The sequence below is a fragment of the Equus caballus genome, chromosome 27 (assembly GCF_041296265.1).
Source record: "Equus caballus isolate H_3958 breed thoroughbred chromosome 27, TB-T2T, whole genome shotgun sequence".
NCBI classification, from domain to species: Eukaryota; Metazoa; Chordata; class Mammalia; order Perissodactyla; family Equidae; genus Equus; species Equus caballus.
Genome location: NC_091710.1, coordinates 38144595 through 38167771, shown reverse-complemented (window position 1 = coordinate 38167771; position 23177 = coordinate 38144595). Strand labels below are relative to the sequence as shown.

The following is a 23177-nucleotide window of genomic DNA, read 5'->3' as shown; positions in this document are numbered from 1 at the left end:
AGATGTGGCCCAAATGAGAAGATAAATTAACTCCATAGATCCGAGGTACTAATAAGGATATACATTTTTCTGATGGAAACACCCCTATTTCTCAGAGGGCTTCCATTTTTCCCATGTTCTTTCCTTTCTCCTCCCTCTGATTTGCCTCCTGCTGTTTATTTTTGTATCAATTATCTTTCTCTCTGTAGTGTTTGTGGGCCCTTTAACATTTAAACCATCTCTTTTGTTTATTTTCCCATTTCTACTAAACTACAATTTTCTTTTTTCACTTCATCTTAAATTCTTCTGCTATTTTTTTATGATTCAAAAAAATCTCATAATCGATCTAGTCTTATTTGCTTAATTTAACTTTTTACTGTCTTTGTCTGAGTCATTGGTGCTTAGGCAATTTTTACCATGGTAATTTCCTTTTTATTGATGATATTAATCTCTGAGTCCAGTAGCTCTTTTCCACTAAGTGTTAGCTTCCACAATCCTAATATTTAATTCAGCAGTTGTTTATTGAAAGTAGACAGGAAAGGTCTCATGATTTTTATTTTAAATATGCAAAATCCCATAATAGCTGTGTTATCTTCTCACCTTTCTTTAAATGGTTTTCAACTACATTTATTTTAAGTTTCCTGAATTTAGCAGAGCATTTGGAGCAAATCTTATTTTCAGTCATTACTTTTGGTTCTAAATAACCCCATGTTTCTATGTCCTTCTCATGCCTGCTGGTGACTTTACCCTCCCTTCACATTCTGCTGATGCCAGTTTATCTTTGTTTTTCCTTCATTTCTTTTTTAATTTACATAGGGGAAACAATCAATGATATAATTGTAGTATTCAGGTTTTACATTGGTTGTTACAAGTTTCCTTTCAATTTTCAAAGTACTTTTGATTTTAATATTAAATTACATTTTGTTTCTCCCAGTTACTTGATAATGAGAGAGGTTTCTTCCATATGTTTTCCCCTGAATATTCTGTTTTCATAAGCTTTAGCCCGATACCTGGGAAACAAGCTAGGTTATCTTTTTTTCTTCCCTAATTGCTTTGTTTTACCCACAGCTCTCGTATTTGGTGGAATGAACACCCTTTCCTTTTTTATGGCAGGGGAGGAGCAGAGGTTGGGTGCAGAGACAGGGCCATTGGTAGACTTGGTGTTTCCAAGTTGAAAGAGTTTCCATTTGAGGGTATAAATCTTCTCCCGGAAGCAGGAAGTGGGACTATCTGAGGGTGAGGTGTTGCAGTAGGTATTGAATGGATTGCATTGACACGTGTTCCCTGTGTTGAGGAGCACATGAGGAACGACAGTGCTAAAATAAAAGAGTAAGTTAAGACATGCATCTCTAGGCTCGAGTTGAGCTTATGCTGTCTACTTAGTCCTGAAACACTGATTTATTTTCCCTAGAAACATAGCTGAAATGCTACTCATTCTTAATTTAACATAGTATTTTAGAAATTGTCATTTTTCTTTCTGAATAGATAGGAAAACGTTCAAGTCTACCTTTGTTTAGCAATTATATGATTTAAGTATGTAAACAAAGTAAATACTAGAATGACTTCCACTTAACTTTTTCTGAAATTTTTAAAAATTGGAGATGCACATTCAGCTTACTCCCCCAGTCCAGAGGCATGTTGAGTATCTGATTGCTGTTGGAGGAGCCGTTGTGCCCTCTGAGTGATGGGGCCCCTTGGGGTGAGGCCTTCAGTGTACCTCCTGTTGAAACCTGCTGTCACCAACAGCAGAAGATGTCAGATGTGATGGCTCAAACTTTGTGATGTGGAAAGCCAGTGGAGTATTTAACATGTCTGTTTTAAGAGTGGGTAAAAAATCAGGGATTTGACCTTCCTGAAGCAGACACATATTTTCTCTCAGTTCAGATTCTGTAAAGACTAGAGATTTTTCTAGCTCTGCTTCTGTTGTAGTTGTTTTTAACTTAGCTCCCTGCCAATTACTAAAAATTCTGCCATATATGTTGGAGGAGATGGAAGTGAGGGGAACAGAACATTGTGAATAGGAAATATTGAGTAAAATTCACATCTGTGTGGATGGTACTTTTTGATTACTCAGGGTAGGTAGCGCTCAGCTGAAGGCTTCTCCAGGGCTGGCCTCTGGGTAAGAAGCTTGCCCACATTAGCAGGACTGAGTTTGGCTGACATATATGGGGCTTTCTCTGTCCTCGTGGAGAATTTTACGTAAATTGGGATGGAGGGATGGTTGATCACTCTTTTCCCTAAAAATAACTGAAAGAAAAAAATTTCATAACTTCAGTGGCAACTTATTCTGATGTCTCTCAATCCAAGAGTGATCTTCTTAATGTCTTTGTAAATTGTTCTTGCTTTAACTTATATACAGTTTCCTGGCCTCTTCCCCATGACAACAAGCATGAGCCCATACCCAGAAAACCATCTGTAGTCCTAGAATGGATTTCTTCTTCTACCTTTAAACCTATTTGTAAATATTTAATAAGAGCAGCTTAACTTCCATTATTACCCCATAGTCATTAACTGAACTTCTTTCATGGAGGGAACTGAGGCTTTCTCAAGAGATTCTTTTGGCATCTTAAACAAATTGCATTTGCGGTTAACGTTATGATATCAGAAGCCTGAGTCATAAAAATGGTACTTAGAGATGGAAAAGTTGTGTCAGTGTCAAGCCAGCTGTTCCCAGAACAGGATCTCAATTTTATATGCCGTCAGCTCAATTAGCTAAGATTACAAGAAACAGTTTTTACTGAAAGTGTCTACTCTGTGTTTGTTTGTGCATGTACCTGTATGCGTGTATTTCTTATTTGTTGGAATTGCTAGTTTTCTAAAATTTAAGGTTTAGAAAAATGACATCCAGAGAGACTGAAATAGAACCTAGCTTATCTCACTGATACTCCACAGTCCTCTCACTTCTTTTTTACGAGAAAGAGTACGTACATGTCTCATGAGGAAAGCCTGGTACTTAACATATGCCCCTTATCTTTCGTCTTCCTTGTGGATAATGAGTCATTTCAATAGTAATCATAACAAACTTGAAAGCGAGTTTTGATCTTAGGCTGCCTGTGTTCCTGCAGCCTTTTGCTGATGGTGAGATCCTTCACAGGGCCTGCAGATATACATGTTTAGGAGCCTTTCATTGTCCATGCTGAATGCCACTATCAGTTAAGGAATAAATGAGAGGACCTAAGAAAACTATGAGGAGAAAGAAATCTGTTGGAGAAAAACAGGAAGATTGGGGGATGGAACGAGGAAAGAAAAGATGGTCCATCTGGGGAGAAGAGAGAAGGGTCTGCGTAGGAGGAGCAGTGTATGTGGGGATTAGGAGCATGCACTGTACAGCTGGATTGTCTAATTTAAATCCTGACTCCTCGTTAACTAGCTGTGTGACCCTGGGAGTGTTTCTCAACTTCCCTTTGCCCCAGATTTCTCATCTGTAAAATGTGGCCTGTCGTGGTGCCTACTAGATGGGTTAATACATTTAATTAGAACAGAATCTGGAATGAAACAAGGGCTCAGTGAGTATCAGTCACGATTTATTGTCACCAGAAGTGCTTAGATTTGCACTTGTCACTAGTCATTAGCCACAAGTGGCCATTGAGGGCTTGAAATGTGGCTAGTCTGAACTAAGATGTGGTAAGTGTGAGATACACACGGAATTTTGAAGACAGTACAAAACAAAATATATAAAATATTAATGTTTTACATTCTATAAATGTTGCAGTGATAATATTTTGGATTTATTGGGTTAAATAAAATATATTATTAAAATTAATCTCACTGTTTCTTTTTAGTTTTTTGATCTTGCTACAAGGACATTTTAAATGACATATGTGGCTTATGTTATATTTCTGTTGGACAGCACTGGCCTAGATGCTTCTTTCAACATGGCAAGGCCAGAGCAAGAAAATCAAATCCTAGATCTTATTGGGGAGGGCTATTGGGCCTGGCCTCACAAGTGTAAAAGGCAATACATAAAAACAGAGAGATCCTGGCAGAATTGAAAGAAGTCTTCTTCAGCTGATCATACATTCTTCAACTTGCCCCTCATGATCAGGGTGCCATCCATTATGAATTGATTTTTTTTAATGAATCCTATAAATATTGTATGAGCAGTACAATTATGACATTTATGTACTTGTTAAAAGTTCAGGTGTTTTCAGTGCAAACATTTAAATATATTGCATAGCTTGTTCAACTGTTTTGTTCTTTGTTTTTTAATACCATGAGCATCAAAATGTGGCAGTCGCCTGGGCCTCTGCCTCTGAGAAGCTGTCCCAAATCCAAGCTTGATATATATAAACAAATTGATTTCTTGGTGTCTAATGAATACAGACACTCTTCATTAATTTTTAATCTCCATACTTTATGTGATCTGGAAAATATATTCGCTTTCAAAAGCAACTTGAAAAAAAAAAAAAGGCGCAAAATGGAGAAGGCCTTGTTTCTGAAAGCAAAGAAGCTCTTGCAAAGTTGAGTCTGGTTGTCCCAAGGTTGTCTTGTCGTTGCTGGGAGGAGGTGGGTGACACTGCCCACAGAGATGGGGCACTCCCTGGAATGTAGCAAGGAGTGAGGAACTGGTCTGGCCCCCGGTGTACTCCACCCTGGGCAGAATGCTTTGGGGGAGATTTAGTTCTGGCTTTGACTAACTTAATTTGGCTTTATTCTCCCCTTTCTTGCAGTGAAATATGAGGAGTTATACTGCTTTTCATTCAACCCCAAGCTGGATAAAGAAGAAAGAGAGCAAGGCTGGATGCTGATCGATCTCAGTGAAGAATACAAACGAATGGGCCTCCCTGGTGATTATTGGCAGCTCAGCGATGTGAATAGAGACTACAGAGTGAGTGGAGCCATTTAGGAAAATCCAGATACTTAATCCACACGAAAGCATGATTTTACATAGCTTTCCATGACTTCTGTTTGATTTCCTATAGTTTTTATAGCTTTTCGTAGATACAAATGTATGAGTTTCCCAGTCTCCCTTGGTTATTTTGCTGGATATATTTCCTACCTAGAATCAGAAAGTTTGGACAAGGCCTCCACACTCATCTCCTAATGGTTGAGGAAATGGAAACCCAGAGAGGCCCAGCAGTGGACCTCACGGCCAGGCAGTTGGTGGGAGAGCCGGCCAGGACCTCGTTCTCCCATCGAGTCTTTTTATAGTACAGTGAGTGATTAGAGGGGAAGTCACAGAGACTCTGATGGCAGTTTGGCACCAGCTCCTCTCTGTACTCACTGAACTCTTGATTGGTACACAAGGTCACCAAGACGCTTCCCTAGAGGAATGTGGAGAAATGTGTCTGCACTTACAGAGAGGATTATAGAGAGGAAGGGAAGCAGGAGTGGCAGAATTCATCCCCTACTCTCCCTAATGCTGGACTTGCAAATCAGTGTTGGTTTCCCTATTCATTTTTTAAGTATTTTAAGTAATAAAATAATGTAAGAACATTGCAGAGAGTTTACAAAAGAGAGACAAAAGATGAAACAGCCACGTCCCGTTGCCCTAATGTTCTCCTATTGGCTTTTAAAACTTTCCTTCAGTTTTTTTTCTCATCTGCATCATTTAATAACTTTTCTTATATAAATAATGCATTTCATCGTTTAAAATTGGAAACTATAGAAGAAAAGGAACTCTTCAAATGTATATAACAAAAATTAAATCAAATGAAATACGCCTTGTGTTCTGCTTTTCTTCACACAGCATATTGTGTGTGTTTCCCTGTCAATAAACATTTTATAACATTTTAAAATGACAACTTGAGAGTGGGACAAGTGATTTCTCATTTTGATTTAATCTGCATGCTTTTATTTCTTGATTTGTAGCTTTGTATGTGCTGATGGACCGTTTATAGCTTATCTCCTGTTAATTGACCTTTTCTGGCCTCACGTTTTGAATCCTGATTGTTTATTTATTTATTTTTAACGGTTGGCACCTGAGCTGGCATCTGTTGCCAATCTTTTTTTTCTTCTCCTTCTTCTTCTTCCCAAAGCCTCCCAGTACATAGCTGTATATTCTAGCTGTGAGTGCCTCTGGTTGTGCTATGTGGGAGGCCGCCTCAGCATGGCTTGATGAGTGGTGCCAGGTCCACGCCCAGGATCCGAATCAGCGAAACCCTCGGCCGCCAAAGGAGAGCATTCGAACTTAACCACTCAGCCACGGGACCCGCCCCGATGGTTTTGTTTTTGATCAGTATTTGTTTGTTAATTTCTATTCCTTTGTCTGGTGTGTGACCAGTAGGATTGGAACTTTAGGGAATTGTTTTTTTCTTTTAAAGATTGGCACCTGAGCTAACAACTGTTGCCGATCTTTTTTTTTTTTCCTGCTTTATCTCCCCAAATCCCCCTGGTACATAGTTGTATATTTTAGTTGTGGGGCCTTCTAGTTGTAGTACGTGGGACACCACCTCAACGTGGCCTGATGAGTGGTGCCATGTCTCCGCCCATGATCCGAACCGAAAAAACCCTGGGCCACCATAGCAGAGCGCGCGAACTTAACCACTCGGCCATGGGGCGGGCCCCAACCTTAGGGAACTTTTGAAAGTTTATATCTTCATAAAACACACAGTATTTGATTAATTTTTATCAATGTTTAGAGAAGTAAAAGCTTGTATTTTCTGTTACTTGACTGTGAAATTCTATTTCTATCTAAATTGAGCTGTTAGGTTATTTATGGTCCTTTGCTCACTTGATTTCTGAGAGGTATGTGAAAAATTTCCCATTGTGATTGCTCCTTAAATGTTTTCTCCTTACTTTTCTAAAGTGTTTGCATTATGCATTTTGAAGTTATGCTGCTTAGCACATAACGGTCTAGGACATCTGCTTGGTGTATTTTTCTTTTTTGTCAACTTCAAATGTCCCTTTTTCCTGTGAATGCTTTCACTTTGAATTCTATTTTGTATGATTATATTTCTACTGTTTCTTTTGTCAGCATTTGTCTGATAGAGCTCTATTTATCCTATTATTTTCAACCTTCCTATATTCATACTTTGTCTATTTAAAAAGTATCCAACAGTCATTATCTTTGAGTTGTGCGAGTGGAATGTTTTGTCTTTTTAAAATCAGGTATGACTAGATTTTGATTTTTACTCAGTCTGAAAATCTCTTTTTGCAGTCACTGGGATCTGGCTATTGTTCTAGATACTGTGCGTTTTGCTAGTCATCTTTTTCCCTCCACGTGTAGCTGTAGCTGGATAGTTTTTTTCCTGTATTTACCTGTAATAATTTTGGAAGTACGCATCCTCATGTTTTTCTTCGATTGATTATTCTTCACTTTTTAAAATGTTATTTATTATTCCACGCTTATGGCGCACACAAAACTTTGAAGAATAATGAACAGCAGGGGCCAACGTACTGTGTAAGGACAAACGTGGCGGATGCTGTTGAACCTCCCTAATGTTCTCTCCGAATCACCTCCTGCCCCAGTGTCACTGACTGCAATTTGGCATTATCGGTCCCTTGCTTCTATTTATAACATTTCTGCATTTGTTCAGTAGTAATGTGTAGTAGTATTTTTTGTCTTTTTTTATACTTTCTATACTGGTATCATGCTGAATATAGTTCACTGAAACTTGACTTTTCGCTCATTGTATTTGTAAGATTCATTTCATTTAACAAACGTATATATAATGCCAGGCAATGTTCTAAAAACTTGACAAGTGTTAGCAGTCCTGGGTGGAGGTGTGTTATTATCCGTGCTGTACAGATGGCAAAACTCAGGCACAGAAAAGTGAAGTGACTGTCCAAGACACAGAGTAGTGAAGTGACTGTCGATGCCCATAGCTCTCCTTCATTCATTCTTCATAGTTGTATTAAATTCCATTTTACACATATGCCATAGTTTAAAACAATTATTTATTCTTTTTCTTTTCTCTCTCTCTCTCTTTTTTGTTATACCATCACAAAAAAAGCTGTTAACTGGCTTATATACAACTTATAGTATATTGTGAGTTTCTACCTAAGAGTAGAATTTCTAAGTTAGACAGTATCTGGATTTTTCCTTACTAGATATTGCCAAATTCTTTTCCAAAGTGTTTGTATGGACTTAACAGATCTACTAGCAAGATAGAAGAGTTCTCTTTACTCCACAGACGTACCAACAGTTGGTATTGACAGTGTTTGGGGGTCATATCTACTCATTGACTCAGCAGCCTTACTTCTGGGGATTTATTCTAAGGAGTTAATAGCATACACACACACAATGATGTGCTAGGTTATTTATTGAAGCATTGTTCGTAATAGCATATATTAGAAGAAATTCAAATTTCTTTAATAGAGTTCCAGTTAAATAATTGTGGTCTATCCATATAATTAGTGTGGACATTAAAAGATGTGGAAGATTTCCATGTACTGATAAGGAAATATTGCTGAAGTTTATTGTTAGGGTCAAAACAGCAAGGCACCAGGCCAGCCTGGTGGCGTAATGGTTAACTTCGCTCTGCTCTGGTGGCCCGGGGTTTGTGGGTTCAGATACTGAGTGTGGACTCACATGCTGCTCATCAAGCCATGCTGTGGCTGTGTCCCACATGCAAAATAGAGGAGGATTGTCACAAATGCTAGCTCAGGGATAATCTTCCTCACCAAAAAAACCCAACAACAACAAAAAAGAAAGGCACAGTACAATGAATATAGTGTCATTCCTTTTATCTAAAAAATGGGAGAAAAATAAGAATATATGTTCATATGTATATATAATTGCAAAAAATAATTGCAAAAAGAAATAATTGCAAGAGTGACAACCTAGAGAGTAGATGGGAACAGAATAAACAGAAGGATGAGGATATGCACCTTTTTTGTATTGTTGCATTTTTATAACCATGTGAATTTATAAACTAATCAAAAAGTTAAATTTGATAAAAGGCCAATTCAGTTGGTAGGAAATGGATCTCAGTGTGGTTTTATTTGCATTGCCCTCATCACTAGCAAGTTTGAGCTTGTGTTTATTGGTGATTTAGATTGACTCTTCTGTGAATTGTCTATTCATATTTTTGATCCTTTTTTTCTGTGAGGTTATTTGTCTTCTTCTTATTGATTTGTAGAATTTCTTTATATATTCTGGATAATAACCTATTATCATTTATGGTTTTTGCAAGTATCTCCTCTCTGGAGACATTTATATACTGTTCCTAAGGTATTTTTTGATGCTCAGAAGTTTTGAGTTGTCAGTCTTTCTTATTTTGTTTCATGTTTTAGCATGCTGTTTAACAACAACGACAACAAGTCCTACTCTGTTTGCGAATCTTTATACCAGTTTGACACTGCATAATTTCTGTAGTTACATTTTTACTAATTGTGGTTATTATAGCTTTATAATAAATCTTGATATCCTATAGGTCAAGTCCTTCCACATCATTCTTCTGAATATCTTAATTTATAGATTATTTGAGGTAGAATGTACACTTTCATGATACTGAAATTTTCTTCATAACTATACTTAAATCTGACAACCATAATCTTACACTATGAGTAGACAGTTGGGGTCTTTTTCTCTCGATCATTATAAAGTATCTGGCTTATGTAATCAGATAGTTTTTTTCTCATGCTAAAGCCAACATTTGCAATAAATTTTTAGCCTTGAAATGAAAGGAAGGAAAATCCGAGATTAGTAAAGAAAATTGGATGTCCTTTTAAAAATTTTTGAAAATATGACACACCTTTGAGTGAGGAAGAAAATGAGGCTAATCACATCTTATGGAATAATATTTCCTTAGAAACACAGGTTCTTCCCATTTTTGTTAAGATTTCCTTCTAGAATTAGCACCACAAACATGACTCATATTTAGTCACTTAAGTTCTACGTTGTAGAGACTGCAAAACATGAATCACCAAGCATTTCTTTTCAAAAGCAAAACAGCAAACCAAAACTAACAATCAACAAATTGTGTTGAAACAGAAAAGGTAACCTAGGGAATTTTCTGATTTGACAAACATGATTGAAATAGGGAGAAAGATGAGGTACCTTTATTTATTACCAATTGAGAGATATTATAAAAGTTGGTTCTCTCAAAAAATTTCTGACTAACCATTGAGAAGGTTATGTCCTCATCCATTACTTTCGCTTTCAACCTCATACTTGAGAAAACATTTACTTTTTCCTCCCTTCTTTTACTAGAGTTATTTCTTTCTTCTCACAAATTCTTTGAGGTGAGTGGAGCTGGTGGTGTCTTCTGATGGAGAGGAAGCTATTGTCCATGGTGGAAATAACACTATGCATAGAGTACAAAAACATAGGTTCCAGGACCAGTTCTGCTGTTTTCTATTCGTGTGGTCTTGGCCAGGTTAATTATCATCAGCATCATCATCATCGTCATCATCATCATCACTGTTATGTCCATTTCTAAGACACTTGCCTGTGGTAGTCTAATCCTTTAAGCTAAGATTTCCTTTTGTACCTAACTCCTGAAATTGTCTTTCTTTAAATAAAATAATTGACATTCATTCCTAGGCTAAAGTTTTAATCTATTTCTCTTGGAATAAAACTTAATGTATAATCCAAACCAGGAATTGAAAATCTGGTTTATTTCAGTTCTGTACAGCTATATTTTATGTGTTATGTATTATTTTATTATATATGTTTTATATTTATTTTATTATATGGAAATAAACCTCCTTCTTCTCCCCATTGCGTCATAAATTCCTTGAAATAAAATTTAGGTCCTAAATGTTTAAGAAGAAAGTTGTCTAGGTCGCTATATCTTAGTTCCTGACAACTAACTCTCACCCCAGAGTGCTCAAATGAGTGAGTGGTCCTCAATGAATATAGAAGTCTGCTAAGATGCCTGGGATGGCATCTTAGATACTACCCTGCGGTGGTAAAATACGTTTACTGGAAGGTTATAACCAGGTCAACAAAGATGAATTTTCCTGGGAATGTGGAGTCCTTGAGGCCAGTAACTCTTTTGTTACTCATTACTGCCCGAGCACCAAACGTAATGCTGATACATAATAAGTATTCCGTAAAAACGTGTTGATAGACAACAATATTGTATAATAATTATCAAACATGCTAAGAGACTATAACTTAATGATTCTAACCACTACAAAGAAAGGATTGTTATATAATGCGATGGAGGTGCTAATTATTGCTACAATAGCAATCATATTGTAGTATAAAAATGTATCAAATCAACATGTTGTATACCTTAAATTATACAATGTTATATGTCAAATATATTTCAATTAAAAAAAAGAACTTGCTGAATGAGTGAAAGAATTACCAAAAAAGATTCCTCTTGGCAAGGCCAAACCAAGACATACAGGCGCTCCAGGCAGGCTAATTTATTTAGTGAAGAACAAAGAAAATCATTTCCTTACTAATAAAAAAAAATACACAGAAATGATTTTAACCTAATCTACTTTTCATTGGCTAATACAGTCAATGGAAAGAAAATTCAAAGCAAAAGCATTTTCTGCTTTTCTAAACTTTTCATATTCTCTCTGAATTTTCTTATGTGATTTTCTAAACCAGACAAAATTTTAGGAAGCTCATTGAGTAGTTTCAGTGGCATAAATTGCATTGCGCTGTGTGTCATTAATTACCAGAATTTTGACTATAACTGTGTCAGCTTGTTGCAAAAATGACAGCGGTCAGTGCTATGCAGGATTATTTTGATTTCACTTGAACGTGCTGTCTGCTTTCAGGAAAGCAGGATGCATTTACTTTTTTCCAGCTTGGTTAAGAAGTTGTAGCTTGAAACCCGAGTTAGCTGGCACTGTGAGTCTGACTTTTTTCCAAAGGTTTTTTAGCTTCTTTTCGAGCTTCCCATGCAAGTGCCTATCAGAATGCCCCATATTTAAGCACTGACCTTTGGAGTCTTTTCCCCTAGAGCCTGTGCTCTGGGGAAAGCAGGAGTCCCTGAACAGGTGGTCGTGTGTTCCCAGAGGGGAGGCCCTGACCGCTGGTGCAAGCCTGACTACTGTTGACTGGGCTCAGGTTGCTTAGCTCTTGGTTCTTGCACATGCCAACCGTAAAGGTCTGCCTTTTCCTACTCTGTGGAGAGGGAGAGCCCTGGTAATCTTTGAGGGCAGGAGAGTCTTCCCTGTCTTCCTAGTGAAGAAACAAGACTGAGTGAAGACCTTGAGTAGGTTGGGGCCAAGAATATCAGGGAGAGTGGGCTCTTGGTGTTGACTTTCTCTCTTGGTCCCAAACCAGATATGGTGCAAGTAAGGGGCATGACCTGGGACAAGCTGGGCATTCTTTGGCCTTTGGAGGTGAGAAGAGGACCTGGCAGGAACTCCAGAGTTCCTAGGTCACCTCTTTGCTCTTCAGGAAGGCCATATGGAATAGACACGTTGAGTATTCTCACCCATTATGTTTTTATTCTTATTTCACTTAAACAAGTTTGCAATTCCTTAGTGTTGTTATAAGGAAGAACATAGGTAATCCCCAACTTACTGAAAACCTGCCCATTTCCTTTTGAAAACTGTTATTTTAAGAAAATGTTGTAAGTCTGGTGCAGTGACTGCATGTCTCTTGAACCTCAGACAAGCAGGTGTGGTCTGTGTAGAAATGTTCTAGCTGACTGACTGGGAGAGGTTCAGACGCCAGATTTGCGCGGGGGTGGAAGTGCAGTGTCCTGTGGCAGTAATTCCAGTAAAAGGTCTCTGGGTGCAAGTAGGTTGGGTCATCTGTTTTTGGTACGGAATTTTTCTCCAGAGTGTCAGTGCTAAAGCCCACATTGAAATCTTTGGTAATTATTCCCAAAATGTCTTTGGTGAAATGCTGAAATTACACTTTGCACTTGGGAACATCACTCTTGTGGCCCTTTTGTCTCCTGCTCCATGTTGTTCATCAGTCTGGTAACTGACAATGGAAGCAGGCGAGGGAGGGCATCATCACAGGACAGTTTATATGAGCTTTGGTGGCTTGGCTCTCACTTGTGGTGGGTTTTTGTGATCTTCAGTCCCATCTTTCCAGAGTGATAAGGGTGGGCAGAGGTGGGCGGAGGACACGCAGGTGGAGCGTTTCCCCTGTTGCTACACTTTACTTGAGACCTCCTCCTGAAATGCCCAAGAAGAGGCTTGGCTTCCAGGAAATAAACAGTTGCTTTGGCGAAGCCCAGGGAACTGCCATCTAAACAGTCTTCACATTGCAAAAGATTGATTGGCTGATGTCAAAGGGAAATATGTGTCCAGCAACAAATCAGCTACCATTACTGTCGCCGCCGTGAATGTTTCTGTCAGACTGAGTGGTTTATGAAGTGCTTTGTCATGGGTGTTATTTTATCCTTATATCAACCCCAGGGGATATTACTTCTGTTTCATATCAGTTTTAGAGATCAGCAAACCATAGTGCTCAGTGTAGTTTGACTTCCCGAAGGTCATGAAGTTGGCACATCAGAGCCAGATTTTCATCTGCTGATTTCTGACTAACTCGCAAGGTCATTCCAAGGCGCCAGTGTTTGCACTGTGGGAATCATGGCCAGGGATGCACAGGGAGAGTAAAACATTTCTACCACTTATAAAACCGACACATAAAGCTGTTACATTGTGTGGGGAAGTCAGATCTAGAAGTCTATATGAGCTGGAAGCTCAGGGAGAGGCTTCCTGAAGGAGACGGGTGGGTTGGCCCTTGGAGAGTGGCTGAGATTTGGGAAGATCAAGGGGTGAAATTTCCAGGAGGGCATCAGCTTGACTGCTGGCCAGAGGCAGGAGCACACCCACTGTGTCCTGGGGACAGTAAGGTGACCTGAGCATTGCTTGCATTTTAGGAAATAGTCTCCCAGTGTCAGGCTACTTTTTAATCAAAACAGGCAGCTCAAGTTTTCTCAGCTGCCAGGATGCAGAATTGCAATTTGTCCCTTTTCGATGAAAGAAATGCTCATTTGTCACTGTCTTGCCTCACATGAAGAGCCCTTAGGGAGAAGGGCCAGTGCACAAGGATGGGATGCTAAAGAGTATCTTGTTCTCCTTGACTGATTTCATAGATTCAGCAGCACTTCATTTCTCTGAAGTGGCGTTTGGTCTCCTCAAAATTGCCTTCTCTGTAACTTGGTTAAGAAAACTGAAATGTGCAGCCCGTAAGTGAACAGAATTTCTTGTGACAGTTCACAAAGCATTACTAGACTGCCTCAAAATCCCCTTGTATTTTCTGTGACAGGTTTGTGATTCTTACCCTACTGAACTGTATGTTCCCAAATCGGCCACCGCACACATCATAGTGGGGAGTTCCAAATTCCGGAGCAGACGGCGATTTCCTGCCCTTTCTTACTACTATAAAGATAACCACGTAAGTCTCCAGGCATGCTTTTGTTTTAGGCTTGCTGGTCTTGTTTTATCATCAACAGGCATTTTCTAGCAGCCTTCTGCTGTGTGTGTGTGTTTGAATTCTTCTTAAGGGTGTGTGGTTGTGGCTGTGTGTGGTATGACACAACACAGCTGTGCTTAAACCCTATCTCATGGGGAAGTTGATCTTCCATGTTTATTTGACAATAGAAGTGATGGGATAGATTCAGAAAATACCTCAACTTGGTCATCCGAGTGAGTGCTGCCCTCTTCTAAGTGGTCGCCTTGGGAGGCTCTGCTCGTTCAAACACTGCTGGAGATCCTTTGGAATGCTTCTTTTGGAAAAGGCCCCCAAATCCATGGCACCTTCTTCTCTCTCTTTTTTTTAATGGCTCACTTAATTGAGTATCCTCGGTATAAGAAATCTTTGTTTGTGGAGAGTGGGTTTCACTTTTTAAAAATATTATTTGTAACAGCTAGAATTAGGTTTATCTGCAACTAACAGAGACCCTAGGGAACAATGGGTTAAACAGGATAGAACTTTATTTTCTCTCACATAAAACTCCAAAAGTGGGCAGCCCAGGTCTGGTATCTGGTTCCACACCACTCAGCCCTCAGGGACCCGAGCTCCTCAAACCTTTCCACTCTGCTGTCCTGAGGGTTTGGCCCTCATTGCGTGGCGTAAGAGATGATTTGTACCAGCTGTCACCGCCCCACGGCAGCAGGTGGACGAGTTGCTAATCATGTGCTCACAGCTTTTTGAGGAAGGCTCCCGAAACTGCCACGTGACTCTTCTGCTCACATTCCATTGGTCAGAACTGCACAGAGCAGGCAAGAAAATACAGTCTTATGGGTAACCATGTAAACATTGTGGTTCCATTTCTGTGGAGGATAAGAAAACAAATTTGGGGAGATAAGAATGGTCCTTGCCACCCACTTCAGAAATTGTTTGACTTCAACTAGGCAAAAAATGTTTGGTTTTCAAGCTAGATAGTAAGAGTTTTGGATTCAAAGCCAAATGAGGCTATAAACAATTTCAGCAGGTGTGTGTGCATGAGTGTGTATGCACAGGCATGCACCTGTAAGCTGGGAGTAGGGTAGGGTCTGTGTCATTCTGAAAGGAGGGTTTCCAAAAATAATCTGAGCAATGCCCACTTCACCAGAGTACACATATAGCCTTCTGCGTTGCCTACTTTGAAGGAAGATATTCATTTAGCAGTGTGCTGTTAATTGAAAGGATATAAATTATATAAAAATATAAATTTTTAGTTACACTCACTGCTCTGAAATGGAGTCCACAGAAGGCAAGTATTTTATTAATATCCTGTTGACTCCAAATAGATTTCAACCTACACAGAACTGGAGTGATGGTGAGAGGCAAGGAAGACATAAATCTCTTTTTTTTAAGAAAATAATGGAATGAAGAGGGAATTCCATGATATTGTACCTGAAATTAGGATGTCAGTGGCATTTCCGTTTTTTGTAGCATCCATTGATAAAGAAGTAAGAGAGAGAGGGTCTTTTATTGTTGTTTAAGAGGTGGGGATGGGCTGGGTATTTAAAAAGTGAGCTTAGTACCTATCTTCTGTTCCTTCTGTTCTGATATTCTTGAGAAAAGGGATTTTTTGTCTGTATGAGTAGTATAAAGGGCAAGTGTGTAATGTCTCAGAATAGAATCACATTTTTAGCAGTTAGTCCACAGAGGCCAGCTTCTTTGCCTACTGGCCTCAGCCCTCATCGCTCCACTTCTGCTGTTGTGTGCTGTACTTTACTTGATCTCCAGACCTGAAAATGAACTCATATAGCGATCATAGGTTAAAATAATTGATTTCCTATATGTATAATTTGAAAGCAGACAATACAAGTTTTAGCTCTTCTTACGAGGTACAAAATAGAGATTGTTTCTAAGTATTGCGAAATGACCTGGTTACCCCAGGGAAGTACTGAATGTGCTTGTACACACACGCCCACTCTCCTGCTCCATGAACTAAAATCTATCCTGCAGGTAGAATAATGATCAAATTTGCGTTTTATAACAACGTTTGTTTTTTATATCAAGGTTAATTATGTAAATGCTTCTGATATGACTAGGGGTTTTTATGAAGGGAAATATTATTATTGAAGGTGGATTTCTGTGGTTATAAATGGAAGACATGTGAAATATCAGAGCAGTGTTTCTTGCTATCATTGCTGAGCAAAACCTATACATAAACCAGGCAGTCTTTCATAAAAAGTAAACAGATACAAATGATGTAAATTTGTTGATTTTTCTTTCTTCCCTTTTGTGATTTTAGACATTTTAGACTTAAGAGTATGCCTACCCCAATAGCACTTATGCTTGTGAATAAGAATTTCACAGTTTCTAGTTACAATACTGTTCCCCACATACCTCCTTGTTACCAAAGGGACGCTTAAGATTTTGATGGTGAGATGACTTGGATAATGTTGGGTTGTGGGAATTGGTGATTACATTAAGAGAAGCTTGAAATGCACATCATTTCATGAACTGGAAATCCTGTTGAGGGTCCTTTGATATAAATGCTCCAGCTGATGGTGCATAGCTCCCTTTGGATCAGCTTTTATCATACATGTGTTATAATCGCTTCCTGTTCACCCATTGGTGAGATTAGGATTCCTGCCCTAGGGTGACCAGGATGACTGAACACATGACACCTGACACTGGACAGATGAGCTTGACAGCAGTTTATTAGTTCCATAGACTCACTGCCCAGGGGATGAGGACACTGCATGCCATGCAGGGCTGCAGGGGTGTTGCATTCAGGAATACAGTGACCCAGCAGAGACTGTGGGAGGCAGGCTTTGTAGTACCAGGAGGGTGAGGTGACCCCAGGTTCTCACCCGAGGATGTGATTGGCTTGTTTGAGTAGTTCCATGGGCTGGCAGAGAACCGAAACCCTCTACTCAGGGATGAGCAGCAACTGTACCTGGTCTGTTGGAGAAGAATTGTTTAGCTAGGGGACTTTATCTGTGTGGGCAGAGTGTAGCGGGGAACTTGCCGTGAGGCCATTTGAGGCCCTCCCAATTTTACCAGATGTCAAGGGCAGCACACAGTGTTAATTTTAGGCCTTAAACCACACATGGGTTATATAGAGCCATCCAGCCTCCCTTTGGATATTGAACTAGTATCAGCTTTGTCAAACACAGTTAGAGACGTATACCTGTCACTTGTGTTCGGAAGCCTGTGCGTTTGTTATTTACAAGTCCTTAGAATTGCTGTATCCTTTGTTGTCTCTTATTATTTTAATTATTTTTAAGAAAGTAGTTTTGCTTTAAATGGTTAGTAGCATGGTCTCCCAAATTCACAGTACAAATCTCTAGGAAACCAAACTCTAGAAGATTTCCAAAGAGATAGTTTTCCGTAAGAAAAATACAGACTTGTTGCCGTCCTTTTATAACTAATGTTTGTTGAAACTTAAACTATGTGTTAGGCATAGTTCTAGGAGCATTATGTACCTCATCACACCCTGTAGCCTTGGTATTATTATCCCACATTATAGATGAGAAAACCAAGGTTCAGAGATGATAGGTAAATTATCTAAGATCATACAGCAAGTGAGAGCAAACCTTGGACTAAAAGCCAGATCTTCCTCAATGCTGTATCTTAATTCTTGATCATGCTTCCTGACTGATTTCTGCACGTGGGTGCTATGTTATTTTGGTCACAAATCCAGGATCAGGAAATTTTTTGCCTGGATTAAATTCCTGGCATTCTCAATTACTAGCTTTGTGACTTTGAGCAAGTTGCTTCACCTCTCTTTGTGTTGGTGGCCTGCTCTATAGAATGGAACAAATAATAGATCTTACTGTATATGGTAATTGGGAAGATTAAATAATGATACACAAAGTTCTTATAAGAGTGCCCACCGCATGGTAAGCATTCAGAAAATGTCGGATATGCATTGTAAATGAGAGGTTCTCATGACAGTTTACCATTGAGGAGTTTTATCTCTGCTCTCAGGTGTCTGGCATCTGTAGCAAATGCTGCCAGGTGATGGTAATGTTCTCTCAATAGTGACTATTTTGGGTAGGCACAGGGTGGATAAGAACCCTTGGTTATTACTTACTGCTCTATACAAAGTTGATAACTCTACGTTAGCAATCACTGAGTCATGAAGAATTCTGTTTGGAGCATGTCTATAGATTAAGAAAAGGTAACTACCCAATCTTAAAATGTAGTCTAATATATCTAGTTTAATTTGGTGACCACATTTCATAGTATAACTCTGTTTTGACATAACCCTTCACTTAAAACTAGCTGCTCGCACTTGAAGGTAATTAGTAATAGTTGTTCTTACTAACTGGCTTCATTTTATAATTGGAGTCCCATTAGGTTATTGAGTTTAGGTGTGGTATGTGCATTCTCAGACAAATTCTCATCATTAAAATATGCTCCCTTCCCCATCTAATTCTTCTGATAGAATCTAAAAAATTGCTTGGTGCTAGCTGTCCTTAACTAGTATTTCTTTAACCAGATAAAATATCAGATAGAGCCAGCTCAGAATTGTTCTTTCTCCAGTCAGAATTTCTTCAGAGCGAGGGAGCTGACCCCAACTCCTTTGAAGATCAGAAGAAAAAGGCCCCTAGATGAAGCGGTGTGAAAGCCATCTGTCACGATTTCTTTCTATCCATTGGATGCAGCTGGCTTTCGGTTCCCAACCCCCACCTTGGGTCCCTCCCATCACTTCACCTTGCTCCTGGACCTCCCCCTCCCTGGCTGTCCTCTCATCCATGTTCAGACCCCCGGGTCCCTTTCTCCTCCACATTGCAGTTGGACTTCTGCTGCCAGCAACTCAAGAATTGGAGCAACTCTGCTGCCCCTTTCCCTTGCTTTGCACTCCGCCATGAATTCTGAACCTGGCTGCAGGCCTGAAGCTCCTTGAGCCACCTCAGTAATTGCCCCTCTCTGCTACAAAATGGTACTGGAACCCTTGGACAGTTGCCCAGTTACGTGTTAGCCATTCTGCGATTCTTGGTCCTGCGAGCAGGTCCACACTGAAGAATTGTATAGTTGGTGGGAAACATCCCTGACTTCTCCAATGAGGAGTGCCAAAGCTCACCTTTTTCTGGAGAAACCCAAACCCTAGCTAACTTGTCCTGGGTTGGGCTTTAAAGACAGTTAAGTGGTGCTTGGACTCAGAGCTGGAGTGCCCCTTCCTGGACAGGCCCTGCCGTGCAGGCACCCTGCACAGACTGTGCCATGACTGTTTCCAGTAGAAGTTTCCCCTGCTCAGCCTGCCCAGAGCAGAAGGTTGCCTTCCTTGCTGAGTGCTCCTGCCTTCATCCTCTTACGCGGTGGACTTACTGTCTCAGTGTAGATTTTTGAAAGAGTCATTCCATATTTTATTTGGTGATCTGAGTTTAATTTAAATGTTAAAGTCTAAACACATAAAAAGTACTCTGCCACAAAAGTCTGTTTTGTAGCTGTGAGGTTGTGTCTATACTCACCTGTTAATAACTCAGAGAAATGTCTATGCTGTTGTATGTATTCTCTAACAGTAGAATATCCTGTTAGAATTGCAGAATAGGGAAATTGCAGAATAGAATGCAGATTGATTCCAAAGAAACCTCTTGCTTCTAACGTACAACATGGGTCAGCTGAGGTATGTGTCTGCTGTCCTCAGTGCCAGAGCCAGCAGCAGCGTGGCTTTCATCACACTGAAAGCTCCCCCATTTGGGATTAGAACTGGGTTTTGGTATTCTTTTTTTTTTTTTTTTTAAAGATTTTTATTTTTTTCCTTTTTCTCCCCAAAGCCCCCAGGTACATAGTTGTATATTCTTCGTTGTGGGTCCTTCTAGTGTGGCATGTGGGATGCTGCCTCAGCGTGGTTTGATGAGCAGTGCCATGTCCACGCCCAGGATTCGAACCAACGAAACACTGGGCTGCCTGCAGCGGAGCGCACGAACTTAACCACTTGGCCACGGGGCCAGCCGTGGGTTTTGGTATTCTTGATGTTTCTAAATGGGCTAGTGAAAATTGATGGAAAGCGTTAAAAAAATATTTTTTTTACTAGTCTTGCCATTAGTAGTATCCTGTAAATTTTAGGAGAATGGTTATTTACTTTATATTTCTATCTACAGCAGGAAAATGAAAGAATATTGGTGAAAAGTAAAGTAGGTTATTTAAATGGCTTTAAACTCCATAATTTGGATCCTATGTAAACATCCTTACACAGTCCTAATTTCTTAATAGAGAAACTTTTTGTACTGCTTGCCCAAGTAGTGGTTTCTATGACCTGAATTAAAAAGGAACCGACCTCAATTTCTGGAAGGCATCATCATAATACTTTTATTAGCTGGTGTGGGGCGTAAGGGAACCAAGGGGCTCTTTATTGTGGAAACAGCCTAGAGGGTCTCTGGTGGGTACAGTTGCACAGTTGCCTGATGCTGCTGCGTTCCCATGGCCTCTCCCCACAGGCCTCCATCTGCCGGAGCAGCCAGCCCCTGTCCGGCTTCAGTGCCCGGTGTCTGGAAGATGAGCAGATGCTTCAGGCCATCAGGAAAGCCAATCCAGGGAGCGACTTCATTTACGTCGTTGACACACGGCCTAAAGTAAGTGTCACCATTTTGATGCATGTCTTTGCAGCTCTGAACCATGAAAACTGGAGACCAGGCAAAGCTGAATGGACTGCCATCACCCACTCAGGTCGCTTCCTTTGCATGGTCAGTATCTGGCCGCCCTGCTTGGTTGCCTCCTGGGTGTCCTCAGCTTCTGATATTTCCCCTGCTCCTAGCATCGTCCTGGGCACATAGTGCACACAGCAAATGAGTGTGGTTTAATTTTGGAGATTGCTCTCCTGAGTACACCAAACTATTTTTTGATTTGTTTCTAAAACAACCTTTTTTGCTCTTACAAAATTTACTGTGGAGCTCCCGCAGGTTCAAGTTCAATTTTTGTGAGATGTTCAGCTATACCATTTCAAACTCAGCTTGTAGTGATCTTTATCTGTGACTTGGAAAGATTTACAAAATATCATGTTAAGTAAAAAAAGGTCTCAAAATAATACGTTTACTATTATATTTATATAAAAAACACAAAAGCAAAAAACTATAGGTATGGAAAAATTTCTGTCAAAATAGAAAAAGTTCTGGGAGGATAAACACCAACCTATTAAAGTTCCATGGAGAAGGGAGATTAATTGGGGAGGTAGAGAACTTTATACTTGTCTCTTGTTTGAAAATATTATTTTGTAATTATGCATGTATTCATATATTAATTTTATAATTTAATAAAACAACTGACAAGAAATAATAGATCAATCATCAAGGTGTAAGCCACATCCATCTTACACTTATCTCCCACTCAGCTTCACATTTTTTTTTTAAGATTTTATTTTTTCTTTTTCTCCCCAAAACCCCCCAGGTACATAGTTGTATACTTTAGTTGTGGGTCCTTCTAGTTGTGGCATGTGGGATGCCGCCTCAGCGTGGCTTGATGAGTGGTGCTATGTCTGCGCCCAGGATCCGAGCTGGCGAAACCCTGGGCCGCCAAAGCGGAGCGCGCGAACTTAACCACTCGGCAGTGGGGCCAGGCCCAGCTTCACATTTTTTAATGCTAGTTAGCGTTAGGTCCAGTATAATTTTCAGTTTCACTCCTTCGACCCATTTCTTTGCAAACCGGTCAACAAATGGAGTCCTCAGAGGGATGCACCAGTGAATACATGGAAACAAAACTACCTACAAGTGCATGGAATATATAGGACAAAATGAGATGACAGAGGGAAATGGTCTTTATTCAACATCTTTGACAGTGTAATTTCTTCCCAATAGTGAAAACATACCTGGACCAATGACTGATGAGAGAGAGAAAGGTCTGTGCAGCTCTGTCTCTCCACGTGGGGTATAGAAAGGTCCAAGATGTACTATTAAGCAACAAGAGTGAGATATAGAAAATATGTATAATGTAATCCCATTATGTGAGAATAATTATATTATAAAATTATATATTGTTCTATGCATTGAAAAAAATTCAAGGGTATGTATACCAAACTGTTAACAGTAGTTTTTCCTGTGGGATGAGAGGAGGATTTAAAGAACCTTTTACTTAATAAATTATAGTTTGAAAATTTTTTTAATCCTTAAAAGGTTAAAAGAGCATAATGACCTTAAATGTTAACCATAGAGTTACCATATGACCCAACAATTCCACTCCTCACTCAAGAGAAATGGAAACATATGTCCACACCAAAACTTGCACAAGAATATTTATTCATTATTAATAATAGCTCAAAAGTAGAAACAACCAAATATCCATCAACTGAGAATAAATTAATAAAATGTGGTATATCCATTCACTGGAATGTTATTTGAATATAAAAAGGAATGAAGTATTGATATGTGCTACAACATGGACAAACCTTGAAAGTGTTATGGTAAGTGAAAGAAGTCAATCACTGAGGACCACATATTGTATGATTCCATTTATATGAAATGTGCAGAACAGACAAATCCTTAGAGACAGAAGGTGGATTGATGGTTGTTTAGGGCTAGGAGAATGGAAGGAAATAGGGTTGACAACTAATGGGTAGAGGGTTTCTTTTTTGGGGTGATGAAAATGTTCTAAAGATAGGTTGTGGTGATGGTCGCACAACTCTGTGAATATACCAAACACCGTTGAATTATACCCTTTAAATGGATGAATTGTATGGCTTGTGAATTATATGTCAATGAAGCTAGTTAAAAAAAGAACATCAGGACATAAGAAACATTGGAACAGGAAGGAGGAAATATGACCAACAGCCCGAGTCACTTAAAAGTCTACACTGATTCTAAGAATAGATAATTCTAGACGTAGTCTATATTCATGGGCGATATGAGAAATAATGAGAACTGGACTATCCATTGTGTAGGCACTCAGACCCTGGCAATTTTTGCTGCTTCTCTGAGCCTCATTTCATCAAATCTTGTGATTCATGTGGATCACTTAACTTGAGACCCTTGACCTCAGAACAGTCCCATCTGCTTCTGACGAA

The 23177-nt window shown here is 39.5% G+C and overlaps 1 protein-coding gene across 2 annotated transcripts in view; it reads left to right on the top strand.

Annotated features, from left to right (window-relative positions):
* MTMR7 (myotubularin related protein 7) overlaps nt 1-23177 on the top strand; it is a 105814-nt gene that overhangs the window by 45517 nt on the left and 37120 nt on the right. For both annotated transcript variants that reach the window (XM_023630788.2, XM_023630787.2), the window contains exons 4-6: nt 4650-4807; nt 14063-14191; nt 20623-20757. In XM_023630788.2, coding sequence (XP_023486556.2) covers nt 4650-4807; nt 14063-14191; nt 20623-20757 — 422 coding nt within the window. The remainder of the gene's footprint in view (nt 1-4649; nt 4808-14062; nt 14192-20622; nt 20758-23177) is intronic.